Source organism: Myiozetetes cayanensis, unplaced genomic scaffold, assembly GCF_022539395.1.
Source record: "Myiozetetes cayanensis isolate MyiCay16 unplaced genomic scaffold, myiCay2020 scf39, whole genome shotgun sequence".
NCBI classification, from domain to species: Eukaryota; Metazoa; Chordata; class Aves; order Passeriformes; family Tyrannidae; genus Myiozetetes; species Myiozetetes cayanensis.
In genome coordinates this window covers 141,243-158,476 of record NW_026087620.1, presented here as the reverse complement: position 1 = coordinate 158,476, position 17,234 = coordinate 141,243, and the positions used below count along the sequence as shown (strand labels likewise).

The following is a 17,234-nucleotide window of genomic DNA, read 5'->3' as shown; positions in this document are numbered from 1 at the left end:
CAGGTGTGTTCCTGTGCCTCTGTATTGCCTGGGAAGAGAGGACATTGGTGTCTGTGCCTCTGGAGCTGGAAGCAGAAACAAACCTCTGGTCATGTCCTGGTCTCCTTCCAGTGAACCCCCCTTGTTTAGGACTGTGACTCCCCCAAAGAAGCTGCCACAGCCTCACCTGAGCTTGGCGGGGAGGGGTCCCTATGAGAGAGACTTTGTCAAGAAAAAAATCTTTTCAGCAACAAAAAGAATCTGTTGCTGCCCCAGCGGCTGTGCTGGGCCTAGAGAAGCTCACCAGCAGCTGCTCCTGAACAGGGACTGGGTTTGAAAACACCAGCTGGTTCTGCATTTCTGCCCCATTCATTAAAAGACTAATGTCTCAATTTTCTTCCATTTCATTTGTCCCTCAACTTCTTCAAGTGTTACCTAGAGAACAGGGAGAAGACAACTGCATTTTAAATGTCAGCATCCACCATCTTGTGTTGCAGGAAAGGCGCATTCCAATGGCAGATCATTCGTGCATCAACTGAAGGTGGTTAATCCTTAAAAACAAGTGTTCTAATTACCTGAGTTTGAGAAAGCTCGGTGAGCCAGGCAAGAGGCTGCAGAGGGCTTTTCAATACTGAATGCATGAGAGGGGCTTCCAAAATTAAAAAGGGACCCCCTAAGACACAAAGTTCTGTTTGAGCAGTGGGGACTAAAAGGTTTGGAAACACAGCAGGCCTGGCATGGCTGTCCAGTGGCTGGGCTTGGGATGGGGGAGATTCCGTGAGACCACTTCCAGAACGATTTGTTTAACACATCTGAAACACATCCCTCTTGTGGAAAGAGGCCTAAATCCATGTTGTGAGGGTGTGTGGGAGGGAGGCCAAGGACAACACGCCCCACAAGCCTCACAGTCTGCTTTCTAAGGGAAGCTGGTTTCCTTTCAGGAAAAAGTCATCCCTGCACCAAAGTTTTGGGGGGCCCATGAGACAAGCCAAGCAGCATCACTATTTTTCAGGTCAGTAACTTACAATGTGTTCCATTTTCTACATGGTAAAAGGAAGAAAACAGTAATTTTTTTTCTACCACATGATATTTCTAATTACTAAGCAGGAATTCTGCACAGGAGGGTGGCACAATGGCCAGGACAAACTAGGCCATACACACACAACCAGACCATATACACATATTAAGTCTCACAGTATTTGTAATGGCTCTTTTACAGAAGCTAAATGAGAGGCAACTTCCAGCTGTGCCTTTACAATCTCACCCCTACACATACACATATTTTTGCTAATTTAATTTTAGCCATAATGACCTGACCACAAATGCCCTCAAGACTGAGTTGGGATTTTTGTGCAGTGAGTGCCCTCTCTATGCATTTCAAGATGGACTGGTTGTGAAAATTACCTTTGCATACAAATGTATCCAGAGGTTAGAGATAGCCAGTGCTGGTACAACAGAACATAATCACGTGTATACCATACATGATAAGTGAGTGACCACTGACCTATCCAAGGACTGGGCTTGCCCAGCAGGGACCTTACACAATGTTTATGTCCTTCAAAACTAAAACCACACAGAGCAGCAAAGGGAGTTTATAGATGGTACCATGGTCAGAGCTGCTTCCGCTGGGGGTCTGCGCTGGATGAGGGCACTCCAGAGTCAGATGGCTGCAGAGTTCAGCAGGGAATTGCTGCAGCTGCTCCTAAATCAGCTGCACTTATCCCAGGATAACCAGCCGTCAGATTTCACACGGGCACATGCACAGAACTCGCAGCTGTAACCAGCTCACCATCATGCACTGGGGCTGTAACTGCACCAGGGAGAAGCTGCTTCCCAAATCACAGCTGAACTGTCACTGCATGGGGGAACACTCCCAGGGGTGAGGGACTGCTGGGGGTGGGAGCAGCTGTTCCAGTGAGGCCAAATCAGCCTTTGTGCTCTGGCAGGATGGGGAGCACTCATTGCTCAGGCTGCTCTAACTCCTGACGTGTGGAAGACACGATCCATGGAGCTGTGAATGAAGACTTCTCCAGTATCACACACTGTGCCAGCGGGTCAAGTTGTTTAATGTGGTACCCTGGCAAAACACATCCCAAGTATTTTCAATGTTATTTGAGCAAGAGCTGCACTCACCAGAACTGGCTCACTTAGGCTTGGCTGAGGGGAACATTCACACTATCTTTAGATCCTTCTTGAGGAACAGCGAAATAGGAAACCACTTTGCATCTTCCTGATGTACTCCCTGTCTCATCTGGTGTGGGTACAGACCCAAGTACATACACACCATGGCTCCAGCTCTCTTCCCTTAGCAGAGAGTTTTTTCACAGCTGGATTATGTGGTGTGTTGAAACACATTTTATCCCTGAAGGACTCATGATAGAAACTATACTAATTTAATAATTTCTAACCTCTCCTTCCATGGGAACATTCTAACAGCTTTCTCGAGTGCATTTCTTGGGTATAAGGCAGCTGAGAGACAATTTTTGTTAAGCTGCAGTTACAGACAGCCCCACAGCAGCTGCCTTGTTCTTCAGACAAAGCTCTCCTGTGTTCCCTTATCTGTCCCACACATAAGACAACAGCACTAGGTGTCTCCAGAGGTGGATGAGAGGTGGAAAGCTCCTCAGGAGCTTCCACACCAGTAAACAGGCTGAGGAGAGACAGCTCTCACTAGACCAGCACTGAGGCACTGAGGAGGGGAACCACCTGCTCCACTGAGACCAGCAGAAAGTCTCCATACAGGGTTTACATTTAACATGGACAGCACCCAGCTCAAAGAGAAATGAGAGCTCTCCAGGTACACCCCTCTGAAACATACCCACCCTGCAGAGACAGTGGGACCAGGGCCAAACACACCAAAAAACAGACTGTGCCCAGCACAGGCTCCTCCTGCGTTGCTTCTTCCTCTGGTGCTCAGGGTGGATGGTGTCCTGCTGAAGGGCCTCCATCTCCATCCCACATCCACCAGTAAGAAAATCTCACATTCTCCTTTGTGACACAATCAGGAGCCCAGTTCATCAGACAACAATGCACAGACTGGGGGTTTCCAGCTGCTAACTCTGTATCACTTCAGTATTGTACCCAGTGACATTCCTGCCTGCTGAGAATGGCTGGCAGAAGATTAGTCTTACATAGATATTCACTGGTATGCATTTATATTGTAACAGAGCTGCAAAGAACAGAATTTCTTTTTCCATAGGCTAATTTTACTTAGTGACAAAGCAGTTACTGACTTCCAGCAAGAGCTACTTCAGTCACATGAGACTCTTTTATTGCTTGTAGCCCTGCCAGTTTCACTGCTCACTGTTGCACTGTTCAGTCTAATTTTACATTTTATTTTGCTAAGCAACAGCTTTCTTAAATGCCAAGGAGAACATCTGTCTTCTCTCCATCACAAAGAGACACAAAGGCATCTGTCAACACAAAGCTGTGTCAGCCAAATGCCTGCCATGTTTAATATTCAGAAAGCTGCTTATCTTAAAACTGTTTACTCCATTTGGAGAAATACCCTGCACCCAGAAATCCTTCTGAGAGTGTGTGCTATCATGGGGAATCAAGGTTACTTTTTTTAATCCAGGGAAACATAAAGCTCCAATCTCCTGCTTCCTGAAGTAGTAAAATAATGTTTTTTTTTTTTTTTGCTTTCAAATTATTCAACTAGTTTAAAAAAATGTCTCAGCCTAAACCCAAACCTTTTCACTGGCACACTGTAGGATTCTTTTTCCCTTTTTCCCTTTTTTTTTTTGGAGGGGGAGATGAAAATAATGGAGAGAAGTAACAATATGGGCTAAGAACTGGCTTCAGAATGATCAACCACATAAATATAAAATGTACTTCAACTTTTAAAGATGTTGCCTAAATTGTACTATTTCAAAGCTTTGTTTTGCACCCCTCCTCTCTCAGTTCATGCCTTGCTAATTCAGCCTCCATCTTTCCTGGTCTGTCCAGTGTAATGAGAGAGCTCAAATGCGGAGCTTTCAGGTGGAGAAATGAAGAAAAACCCAGCAAAGCCACCACCCACAGAGCATGGTGGGATTCCAGGGCTCTTGGTTGAAAGATTTTTAACAGATTTCCTCACCAAGGAAAAAAAAAAAAACCACCAAAAAAAGAGCTTTTGTTGCTGCCAGGCTTACAAACATAGCCTGTAATATGGGACAGGCTCTGACCTTTCAGGATGATGCAAAATCAGCAGCAGTAAATCAAATGGTGACTTTGCTGACATGTCTGTAGCTTTTAGTGATTAATCCAACATTTAAACAATTTCTAGTTGGAAATACAGGAAAGGGGAATGTGGGATTCTCCTCCTCTACCCTGGTACAGATGAACTCTGGATGCAGTTATGGTTCTACCAATTTTCACAGGAAATGTGAAAAATGCTTGGGCAAGGGCAGACAATAAAGTCAGTAAAGATCCACCCGTAATAGATCATTAAAAAATGAAAGCTAATGAAGGCAAGAAGAAATATTCTCTTATTTATATGAAAAGTTTGTTCCTTTTAACAGTTGCCCCAAGACAGATCCCATCTTCTCTCCATTCTGTCCTTCTGTGAACACTCCCCAAGCAAGTTGGATGCATTTTCCCCTAAGAGAAAAGTCAGTGTTAGCAGCAAAGCTAAGTTAGCTTACACATCACTCCTCTCTCTGAGGCTCCTGCAGGACCCTTCCCTTTCTGCCATGGTACAACCAGTCCAGCTCTCAGGCTCCCACACATCCCTCCTGCCTGTGCAAAGTTGCAGTAACTGGGCAGAAAGTACCTAAAACTCATCACTTGCCAGGAACTAGAAAAGTAACATCTGCCCAAGGCTCCACAATCTGCAACTGAACACAGAGTTCTTTGAACTGGCTTTTCTAAATTAGAAAATAAGCTCTTCCCTTGAGCTATTGATGGCACAGAAATATATATTCAAGGTGCTTATTTCCATAGCTCAACAGAAAGAAAACTGAGGGTATCCAACCTCATGAGTGCCCAGATTGTCCCATGTGATGCTGGGGACAGAGGCAAGGAAGTGTCACAGTTGCCAGGATGGGATCCTGCTGCTGGAACATCAACAGCATCTGGACTCTGGCACTTCTTTACGCTACTCCCCAGACATTCAAAAATTGGTTTTCTGCCTTTCCATAAAGGAACAGATACAGACAAAAATCTCAACTGCTCTGTGGTTGGTTGCCCTGAACAGACACCCAGGCACAACAACATTAGAGTGCTGGAGAGTTTTCTCTGCCATCAGTTATTTTGACTTCTATGAACAATTGTAAGGTGGTAACACTGATATCTCACCACAACCGTGTTACGCATTCACAGAAAATATTTCACTTTTATTTTTCAGAAGCAAAATTAAAATCAAGTTATTATAAACAATGACATTTGGAATTAATTCTGTCCTTGAGCCACTTAGCTTCACGTTTTCATGTCTTTTTTATACAGCCACAAAACAGATGTGTTCATTTTTAAACTAAAGAAAAAAGAAAACAGATTCTTGGGAGCTGATGGAACGTAAAACAACAAAACCCCAGTGCTGGGAGACCAGCAACATTTTGAGAGTTGTGAAATCTGCCCAACTAGGCAGACTGATGAAAAGCAAAGATTCTTTCCTCAGGAAACCTCCACTGCTTAACTCTGCAACCATGATGTGGGAATTAGCTACACTATAACCTCAAAGCAAAACACTGCTTGAACTTCACACAGTATGGTGTTTAGGGAGCAAACGGATTGTTCATTGAGGTACAAGATCACATCATGAAGCTTCCATATATATTTATTTATTTTGCTTGTGGGTGAGAAGTCTTCTTAAGCAAGTCTATTGGTCTAATTGCTCTGTAGGTACAAACTCAGAATAACATTCTTCTCCTTCCTGAGAGCACTAGAGAAGTTGTGTGACAAAAGAGAAGTAGTACTTAATTTCTGTGAAATCTGGCTGGGTAACCTACATTGCCCGTGATCCTTTGAAACCTCACAGCTACAGCAACCCACAGTACTGTGGAAGGCCCACAATAGAATAAATTGGTGGTAAGCCCAGGAGAACTCCCCATAGATAGACAGGCCCTGGCCAGAGAAAAGGATGTGCCAAGATCTGTCAGCAACCAAGGAGCAGAACTGAAGCTCTTAGGAGGAATGTCAGCTACTCCAGACCAATGTCAGCTACTCCAGACCAATGACAACACCTCTGATGGGAGAGCTCCCAAACTGAGGCAGCCTTGGCTCATTGTTCCTAAAGCCTTGCACAAGAAGCCAGTCTCTGTACAGTGTCTTTTCTGGCTCTCATCCAGGTTCCTCTTCTTCTGCCCTTTTGTATCTCCCATCTAGAACTGGAACAAAAGGAAATAAAAACATTAGTATGGTAGGACAAAAATTTGCTGGAACTTCATTACAGCAAGGATTTGGGGCAATGGGAGGGGATTTCAAAGGATTTCAGTTCATTTTGTTCTTTTCTCATAATGGAAGTTTTGGACTTTTTTTAGTGAAAAGTTTAACTGGAGAAAACAGCCAATGACAACACTGTGAAAGGTTTATAAAACACAAAGATGTCACTAACACCACAAATTACAGGTCATGGCAACTTACACTTTGTACTTAATTCATGAACACTTCTCTCAAGTTCATTCAGGAAATGAACAAAGAAGAGTTTTTTTCTCCTCTGGAGTACATTTATCATATATGGTCAGAACTAATCAAGAAATGTTTGTTAAATAAGAAAATTTCAAAAACCCAAGTCCAATTCTTACTTGCTTCTTAATTCTATTGCACTGAAGTCAATGCACACCTTCCTTTTGTAAATGGATCCAAACCTCTAGTTTCTGGGGACAGAAACTTTAAATGTCAGTTCAGGCCTGGGAAAACACAGCCAGTGTTATTTGCAACCACTCTCAGACTGGGTTGTTGAGCTCTATTACTCCACTTCCAACTGTGCTAACCCAAGCTGACTGTGGATCTCAATCCCTCTGGGAGTAGCATGCACCTACTGTGAGACAAAGTCAAGCCTCTGACAGGGAGATTGGTAAGAAACATCACAAGCCTCATAAAAAAGTGGTGGTTTTTTTGCTTTGTTTTGTTTTAGTTTTTGTTTATTTGCTTGTTTTTCCCCACAAGAATAGCAAAGTTCTTTGGTGGTTCCTCTCTATTTTAGCTGATTTATTACACAAGTCCCAGGGCCCATTGCTGGTGAGCACTTTGTCCAGTACATCCTGACAAGGAAGTGCAAAACTGAAACAGTAAGCAGGTTAAAATTTAAGAACAGATTTATTTAATCCTCTTTTACACACATAAGTTTTAGAAATACATGCTTAATGTAAGATTGTCTTTACATTCCCAAACACATTCCTTTTAGAATTCTGAAACCCAGTTTAAGACACCATCAACGTCTGGCTCTGAGCATCCAAATTTGGGCATCCAAAAATTGATGCAAATGAATTTCACTAACCTGAACAACTTATCCAAACTTGATTAAAATGCATTAATAGACAATGTCAGAAGTGAGACAGAGCTTTATCACCTCTAGCACCTGTACTATTCTCTTGCCCATGGAGATTGGTCTTGCTGCACCAGGCCCTTTACTCAGCAAGAGTCTCTACTGAGCTGACTCAAACTGGGATTTTCTTTGGCCTCACTGGAGGTCTGGGGTACAGTCCCTGTGTTCTGCCTCGATCCATTTCCCATGGATATGACTATTACCCAAACCGTGAAAGCTTCAACAGTAGCAATAACACTTTGGCTTAGAAAATTTCTGAAGCCACAACCACCTACAACTACATCAACAAAATAAATTAAACCCAGGATTTTGGTCAAATTCTGAATCATGTTCTGCTGCACATCCCTGTGGCATCTGTATCAGCCCCTCCTGACACACAAGTGACATTTGAGTTACGCTCTTTTCCAGTATCTCAGATCAACAGCTACGTCGTTGTTCTCTGTTCCCAGATGACCTTTAAGCATTGGATATCTTGAAGTTATCTATCTGAATCTCTTAATGACATTTCCAAATACTACCAACAGGAAACTGAATTAAGTAATTTTTGGAAATGAACCCAGCCCCAGGGCAATGCTGGACACACACCAGATGACTTGCTCTCTTCCTCCCTTGAAAATCAGTGGTTAAAAGAAGTCTGTCTTAAGTTTGTAGTATTTGACTGCTAAACTCGACTGAGTTCCTGTTCAACACAACAGAGTTAGCAAGTAATTGAGTGCCCCAGTCCAAGATTTTGGGGAGCACTAGTCATGTGAGGGTACCAGGGGGTTGGAGAGTGTGATCAGGCATCAGCTGCTCCACCATGGCTGATGGGGCAGGAGCATTACAGCTCCCTCATCCTAATACTGCCCCAAGGAAAAACACAAATAGTGTTCAACTGCATGCAAGAGGCATGAAATAGCAAATGTTCTAATTAGGGGAAAGCCATCTTCATGTTTGTGTGACCAAATAATTGCAATGTTATCACTCCCAGCTTAGTGCCCATAACGATAAACCACCAGTGCTCCAACAGCCACCGGGTCAAACTTGAGTGAGAGTTTTTCATTAAAAGCATGCACAAAGTAATTTCGAAAATGAAAGACCCAGAGGAAACTCAACAGCAACTCCAGGAAGGTAGGATAAAAAAAAAAATAGAAAGAAAGAAAATAAATTATCAGAAAGAAAGTAGAAAGAGAAACAGAACTTTCTTTTAGGATTTTGGTTTAATGTGTCATCTGAAAAATAACTTTAATTACATGGCTCTCAACAGTGCCAAATTTTGACATGGACTGACATCATTAGAAGAAAGACCATTACTGATGGTAGCCACTTATCCCACCTCCCTGATACATGGATGTTCTCTGAGTTTTCCTTTAAGTACAACTACAACAGCACTGCCTGCTCAGTGAGAACCCACACGATCCAAGCACAACCAAAGGCCACACCTAAAGCCTCTGCTGCACAGATGTCTATGGAGTTCCAAAATGCTACTATTTTAAACAAAGGGACAGGGATCCTTTTCACATGACAATAACCAATAAACCAACACTTTTATAGCATGAATACATGACCTAGACAGACATCCAACTCGCCACATTCTTCTGATGACCAGAATTCCTGACATTATTTCTCTCAGCAGTTCCCCAACCAGGTCCCGCCTTGCAATGACGTCGCTGGGGCTCATGGCCAAGGAAACACAACTGCAGGAGCTGCTGTCGCCCCTGCCTTCCTGCTGCCACCCCGACTCCTGCCGGCAGCAGGGACACTCCCCCCAGAACCAACACTCACTCCAGCTCCTCCTGGTCCAGCCTTGTACTTACACAGCACTGCCACTGGAAAGAAAACCCTGAAATCTACCCTGAATCTGCTGTGGGGCAGATACACACTTACTGAGAGCCATTAAACACTCTGTAGTGTGAAAACACATCTTTTGTTTCATTGCTTCCAAAAAAATAATGGAAAAGTATGGTCAGACTCCCCTTGTCTCTACCCCTCCCTAAACCAGGAGTGAATTAAGACTGTTTATAACAACAGAACCTCTATGAAGGCCTAATTACAATTATTTCATTCATAAATAACTGGTATATGAATGCAGATCTCCCATTTTAAGTAGGCTTCAATACTGGCAATTTCCATGATTCTAAAACACTTGAAGTATGGTTCCTGGGAATGGCAAGGCTGCCTTAAGTAATTAAAACCCCTCATCTCTCCCCCCTCACAAAACAACCCTCAAAGCAAAGCTGCAAGTACCAAAAGCAAAGCCAACAGCCCTATTTAGGAAACTGGCAATTCAACAGGAGCTGCCGGTGATGTCATGTCATTTAGAGGTCGCCTGAGTCACAGGTTCCTGAGGAAGTGGCAACACCTACAGAATTACTGTATAAAAGTCAGATTTGGAAGCATGAAATGAAAATAAAGACACTTACAGACAAAGCAAAAACCTCAAGTAAAATGCTTCCTACGCTAGAGGTTTCCTTGCCTCTAATTTAAGAGAAATCTGTCACTAGAAATTCATTTGGGTGTTCACTGACAGCCCTCCCTTAGCAGTGAGGACATCAGCACTGGGGGTGGGGGGAAGATACTCACAGGGACAGAAAAAAGCAGAGGGGAAGGACACCAAAAACTGTCAAAAACCAGAGTCCAAATGCACTCAGAGCAGCAGATGTGGAAGCTCTGCAGCTCTTGCTGTCCTCCCCAGCCTATTGACACGATGAGGAAACAATTCCAGCAGCATTTTTCCATGCAGCTTTAGTCCATACTCATTTGATTTAGAAAGCAAAACCATTCCAGCAACAAGGTGCCGGCTTGCATTTCACATGTCCCAGATCCTGCAGCACTGCCTTGCCAGGATGCATCCATTGTAGCTTCTTGAGAGATGAACATCATTAGAAGATCTTTAAGACCATTAGACCAAAGGAGAAATTAGGGAAAAAACTACTGACCTTCTCTGTGAGAAGGAAACCAGAATAATGTCTCTCCTCTCTTATTTCCATAGTGCATAACATTAGTAATTAATATTAGTGGTGAATTTCATTAACAAATCAAACAATGAATCATTCTGTGGAGATCTAGCAAAAATCAAATGTCCCAGTGCCAAAAAGAAAACTGCAGTTACACACAAGCCTGGATTTTTGGATGCTCAAGGGCAGCTGAAGCAGCAAGTCACAGCCAAGGAATGTAAGAACAGAGAGTAACTGGATGGGAGAGAAGTTACAGGACTGATTTTTAAAAAATCATACTTTTCATTTGCAGCAGTACAGTGCTGTGCATATGCTTATGTCCTTCCCTGTTAGCTTACTAAGATATATTGTTGAGAAGTAATTTAAAAGTTTTATCATTTTAAATGAAATGAAGGTGTGCATGTGACCTTCAACTCCAGAGACAGAGCTCATTGTACTTTATATCAATGTCCTGTATAAACATCCACTGAAAGAACATGAGGAAGCAAGCATTTAGACTGCTACAGAAGATGGAAGGAGAGTTGTGTCCTCTGTGCCAGTCAGGAAACATAATATGTTTGTTTTTAGAACTCCTGATTGCCCCTTTTAGCCCTAAGCCCAAGGAAGTGACTGCAAGAAGCTTCAATGGCAAGAGAGCACTGGCCTCATTGAACAGAAAGAACCTCTGCTACTTCATTTGCAAAGTTCTGACAATAACTGGTGGGTTTTGAAACTCTTTTCAGAGCATGTCCTAAATAATCCCACTGAATTTGAAAAAATGCTGTGGTTAAGTCACAACAGGCAGATATTATTATGGAGGGCTGCAATCAGAACTCAAACTTATACAGGGTTGGAGTAGCCATCTGCATACTTATCCTGGGGTGAGATCATTGGCACTGGGGAATTAGGTGAAAAAATTACTGCCTTAAGACATGGAATACCTTAAGGTACTTCTCATCATTGCTACTGGAGCGTACTGCTATTAATTCTTCGGGGAGGAGCTTCAGTTCTCCTTCCCTGGGCCAACTTCCTTGACCAGGTTAAAAATCTTCAAGTGACTCACGCCAGAGACTTCACTGCAACCTGGACAAAATTGCTGGGTGGTGGAAGAATGTGGATTTCTGAACGTCAGCTACTGTACTGAGGAGAAATGAGCACAAGCCACAGCCCACTTGGATTATCGTGACATGACTTGAATACTGCAAAAATGAGGTTGGAGCAACAGTTTGACCCAGGATAATTGAGAATAAAACTCATAGATATTCTTTGCCAAGCACTGTCAGTAGTAGGGGACAAAACCGTATCAAAAAAAGTGAAATGAGGGAAAAAACCCAGTGTCAACAAACTGTTACAGTTTTGAATTCCAAACCTGTCAAATACTGCACAGATAAAGATGTGAACTTTTCAGGAATCATTACACTGGAAAGTTGAAGTGGCAATACAGAGGGCAAGTCTAGATTATTTTCAAACCTAAAGCATTACGTGTGTGATGCCACAGTATTTTTACACACTGTTAAGGTCTGGTAAAGGTCCAGGCAGCTGCAAGGGAAGGAGAGCTGGAACTGAAATGGGACAGGTAGGCAGTTTTTTCATAGGTTAGGAATTCACACACTGCCAGACTGGGACAGTCCAAAGTCTCTGTAGTGCAGTATTTCTGTCTTTTAAAATAGTTAATCCAGGTGCTCTAGAGAGAAAAGGTGCACAACACCCTCTTGAGGGAAAGTTTCATTCTTACGAAACTTAGAATATGCACAAGCACATCATCTGCATTGAAAATTAAATTAAAAAAAAAAAAAAAAGGAATTAATGAAGCCATGTCAAAAGATTCAGAAGAAAAATAGTAACAGGCTCGAGATATCTTCCGGACTGTTTCTTAGGAATTCAGCTGAAGTTTACCATGTTGCATAAGGAACTATATAAAGTAACCTCATGGATTCTGCCACACCTCTCCGGCACTCTGTAAGAAACAGGCAGAGTTGTTCTTGATCACCATTAGAAAAGTTGGTATCAGTAGCTCAGTGACCTCACACATTACTGGCCTTAATGAGAATTCTGCATGGCAAAGTCACATCTCAGAATTCCACTCATTTCATGATGTGGCTTGAAAAAGTGGAATAAAACTCCACAGGGAGTCGGGAACTGGGTGAACTCTTCATGGCCCAACATGGTCCCGGAGCAGCACAATGACAAAGTATGAGCAGTGGGCTTGGCAGTGCTGGGGCAACACTTGGATTTGATGATCTTAAAGATCTTTTCCAACAAATGATTCTATGATTCCACTAGCAATTCTGATTACACTAGTTAACATACATTTAGAAAGAATTTGTTCAGTAAGAGGGAGAAACAAGTACTATGGTTCTACAGTGCAAAGTTCAGAAATATATAATACTCATTTCAGTAAAAGTTTTCTATGAGAGCACAAGTGAGAAACTAAAATAGAGTGCTTATATATGGAAGAATACTAAATTTTGGTAATAATTCTGGTGTATATATTTAAAGTGAACAGCCAAATTTTACACAAAGAAACAGAATTAGAATCATAGAGTCTTAAGGGGGTTGGAATGGATCTTAAAGATCATCTCATGCACAAGTGCTGTGAGGAGAGGCTGAGGGAGCTGGGGTTGTTGAGCCTGGAGAAGAGGAGGCTCAAAGGAGACCTCATCACTCTCTACAACTCCTTGAGAGGAGGTTGTAGCCAGGTGGGGTTGGTCTTTTCTCCCAGGCAATTATCAGTGAGACAAGAGGCCATGGTCTCAAGCTGTACCAGGGAGGTTTGGGTTCGATATCAGGAAAAAATACAGAGAGGGTAATCAGGCAATGGAAGGGGCTGCCCAGTGAAGTGGTGGATTCTCCGTCCCTGGAGCTGTTTAAGGACAGACTGGATGTGGCATCAGTGCCATGGTCTGGGAACCACAGTGGGGTTGGATCAAGGGTTGGACTTGATGATCTCAGAGGTCCTTTCCAACCTGGCTGATTCTCTGTTTCTCTGATCTAGTCCCAACTCCCCCTGCCATGGGCAGAGACATAGGGGTAGTGGGATAAGAATCTCAAAGATGAGAAAACAGAAATTTTAGTTTATGTCATTCTCTGAAGACACAATTTTCTCTGTAGACTTCTCTGAAGACACAATACCAAAACCATACAGAATACAAGGAAGGAAAAGCATTTTTACAAGCTCAAGTTTGGATTTTAAGACCTGAGTAGTCCCTACCTTTTTCTTTGACATGTCAAAATAATGACTGTCAAAATAACATGTCAAAATATTGCTGTTGACTTCTGCTGAAGCAGAATCTCTGTTTAGCTCTTGAGATTCATCAGCTTCCTAGGAATAGAACTCCTATGGTCCCACTCCCCGATGACCTTCTTGACCAATCTGTCTGTGCTATCATGAATCTTTTTTCATGGATCTAAGTGTAATTTTCAAATTTGTGCCTTTCCTCTCTTTCAGAGCCCAGTGTTGAAGGCTTAAGACCCAAACTACACACACTCCATGAACAGATTCTTGTGTGGGCTGAACCAGGTACTTGCCATGATTCTGCTGGATCTAATGGTGTAGGACAATTTACACACGACATAAAGGGCAAAGGAAATTTATTCCAGATTGACAGACTATGACACAGCAGACTGTGAAAGCAAGGATGAGAGCAAGTGAGGGCTCCAAGGAAGAAAAGGCTCACACAGAATCTCAGATTCCTCACTTCAGTGAATGTGGTACATTCATGTAACAAAATCCCAATTTCAGCCAGCAAACACATTGAAGGGGTGACAATGAAGAAAAATTCCAGCCAGTACAAGTGTGAAATCAAAACAGAGGATATCATTGCATGAGTTTCTTTAATACTCAAGTACAAAAGTGCTGTCAACAGCTCTCCACTGAGATCTGTGCTCTTCTACTGACAGTATTAAATGGTCCCAGACAAAGTCTGTAGGTGTCACAGTTCCCACCTCCACTGCCCTATAATGCCATTACGTTTCTGTTAGATAGTTTAGAAAGATGAGTAGGTTCCCCTGAGGCTGCTCATTCCCTCCTCCCTATGGATTTGTTTTACACCTGAAAAGCCACAGTAGCTGTTGGGTTCTACAGTGAAAAGTATGAATTTGGCTATTTCACTGATGTCATAGCAGCACAAATAACATTAAAATCCTACCTCCTTCATGAAGAAAGGCAAAATTTAGCTTCTTCCATTAACCAGCAATAACTGGAGCTGAGGACTGTGTTGAAATCCTGTCATTAAGTGCATACAAGCCAGTAAATAAATGTGTTTATCTGCTAATAGTATGTGAATGTGCATTCATTCGTTTGAACGGATTCTCACAATTTCTCACTCAGTAAATGCCTAGAAATTGAGTAAAAGCAAAATAAGAGGAATTCTGGTCCACAAGGAGAAAGAAAACAACATTACATTTAGAAAACGGAAGTTATTCCAAGTCAAACTAATGTGTTTTTGAACATCAGAGACATCTGGGGAGCATATGTTCAGGAAACAGCTCAGCCTCAGAGAGTTGTATGTTACTGAAAATACAGAGGTAAGGAAACATTACATTAACCCTGAGTTTTGAACCTTCCTGCCTTGTGCTCTTCTGCACTTAAACAGATACTTCCAATGCAAAGCTACAAGGTAACTTTAACAGGATAAGCAGAGTTTCAGATACTTAAAATAATAATTAATATTTATCAGATTCAGCTTTCAAGTTTTAGATAACCAAATTCTGCAAAGACATTCACACTCCCAGGGTCAGCAACTTCAAAAAATAAAAAAGTAGATTATTCCCTCTAAACTGCCCTGCTACCAATCCATGGCTCCAGCTGGACAATGACATGGATAACAACATGGAATTCATTTGAGCTCCAAACTAAGTATGTAATTTAACAAACTGCTTTAAAAATGTACATGGAATGTTATCAGCCTTAGTGCCTGACCTCCAAAAGATCAGTTTGTTATCATTACTAGCCTTTCAAAAATATATTGCATTAATATTTTTTTATTACAATGCAGTTAATTAAACTAGACACTATGCTACATAAAAAATCATGTAAATCTATGAAGATGGTAGTTAAAATAAATACAAATAATTCCTGTTTAAGACACTTCGTGCAAACCCCAGCATGTTTCAATAAATTTTCTTTTATGGTCAGGACATGGGAGTTGCAGATATCCTTGATGTGAAGGAACTTCTGATGTGGCATAGAGAGAAGCTGTGAAATTCTCTACAAGAAATATTCAGAGCTTATGTTAAGGAACTAAAATAATTGGATTGAGCAACTCATTTTCATATATATGGAAAACAGAGACTGCTTGGCAGATTAAGCAATTTACATTATTTCTTAGTGAGTTAGCCCATGAACCCCACAATATAAAGCTGTATAAGAGATTTAAAATATCCTTCTAAAACCTATTCCATATTAAAAGCAATAGATTTAATTCTGTAGTAATTTACTTTGATATTTTACAAGTCCTTTTCCTCAAGTTATCTGTTAAACTTGAGGATTCTCAAACTACTGTCTGTGCTCAGCCATGATCTCTGGAACCATTCTTGATGCTGTGAAAATGGAAGGACTTAAATGAACAACAACAACAACAACAACAAAAACCCAACCAGAATTACTCCTTTTAAACACCTATAAGGTACTGCAGGACCACATCCAAGAATAGAAAAGTCAGAGAAGCAATTTCTTATTTCATTTAAGTATTTTTCTAGAAGTTTTGACTGAATCAGTGATCCACCCCCTAAAACACTTTTGCTTACTCCTTCTCTGACCTTCAGGAAAGCTTCATCGTCATAAAAATGCATTCTGGTCTTTTCTGTGCAAAGTAAGTCAAACCACATTGTTGCCATAGCACGAAATGATGAGATCTCTACAGAGAGGAATACCTGCACTGACACATCAAGAACAATGTACTGTAAGTATGTGCTTGGAGATAAAAGCAATGTGGTGGAAGCAGAAGGTGTGGGTTCTTACCCACTCCTGCTCTCCTTTAAAGACGAAGTTCAATTCCCAGTAGCAGAACATGCTCAGTCTTAACAACAGATTCCAACAAAAGGGGCACAAATCTGAGAAAGATGAAAAAAGACACTCTGCTTCCACGTGTCCCTTGACAAGCAAAATAAGACCTGGGACAAATAAACCTCCAAAGCTTATTTAAGCAGTGTATTTTATATGTAAGCCGTATTTAGAAACTAAAAAAAAAAACAACACACACACACACAAAAAAAACCACAAAAAAAAAAAAACACAAAAAAAAGAAGACCAAGTTTAAACATAACCACACTGCTTTAGTTATTTACGAAATAAAAAAGAAAACATGGAGAGTTCTGTCCATAACAGACTGCTTTTAAGGTGAAGTTATTAATGTCAAAATGTGGATTATGTTTGTATTTGCAGCAGTCAGAATGGGTAAGCAATCATTAACTTGTCAGGTAAAAGATAAAGGTGGGGCTGCAGTCCAGGTCATCCCCCTCCTTATCCAGCTTATTTCAGATTGTTTCATCATCACTCATGTCCCAGATCTGCAACAAAAAAGAAGTGTAATTTTAGTCCATTGGCACATACTTAATGTAATAACTTATAATAAACAGCATAATTTACTAAACATTGCAGAAAAGTTTCAAGACATCCCATACCTCACTTAACACTCAAATATTAATCTCATAAATAGTAGCTTAAAGACAAGAAATTATATGGAAATTTGTACTTTTTCTATTGTTTAAAACAATTAAAAATTACAGGTTTTTTTATTGCAGTACAATAGGATTGTACTTTTACTTTCCAACTTTCCCTTGTTCAGTAAGAGGTTATAGATGGGGGAAAGAAATGACTATTTTCATAGAACATGAAGGAATCTGGTATCCTTGTGAACACACTAAAGCAAATG

At 41.4% G+C, this 17,234-nt stretch overlaps 1 protein-coding gene across 4 annotated transcripts in view; it reads right to left on the bottom strand.

Annotated features, from left to right (window-relative positions):
* Positions 1-7,196: 7,196 nt before the first annotated feature.
* Positions 7,197-17,234, bottom strand: part of ATG7 (autophagy related 7) — a 107,754-nt gene continuing 97,716 nt past the window's right edge. For all 4 annotated transcript variants that reach the window (XR_007630381.1, XR_007630382.1, XM_050328271.1 and 1 more), the window contains one exon: positions 7,197-16,869. Coding sequence is in view for 2 of the 4 variants with exons in the window: in XM_050328271.1 (XP_050184228.1) it covers positions 16,837-16,869 (33 nt within the window). In the remaining 2 variants the exon portion in view is untranslated. The remainder of the gene's footprint in view (positions 16,870-17,234) is intronic.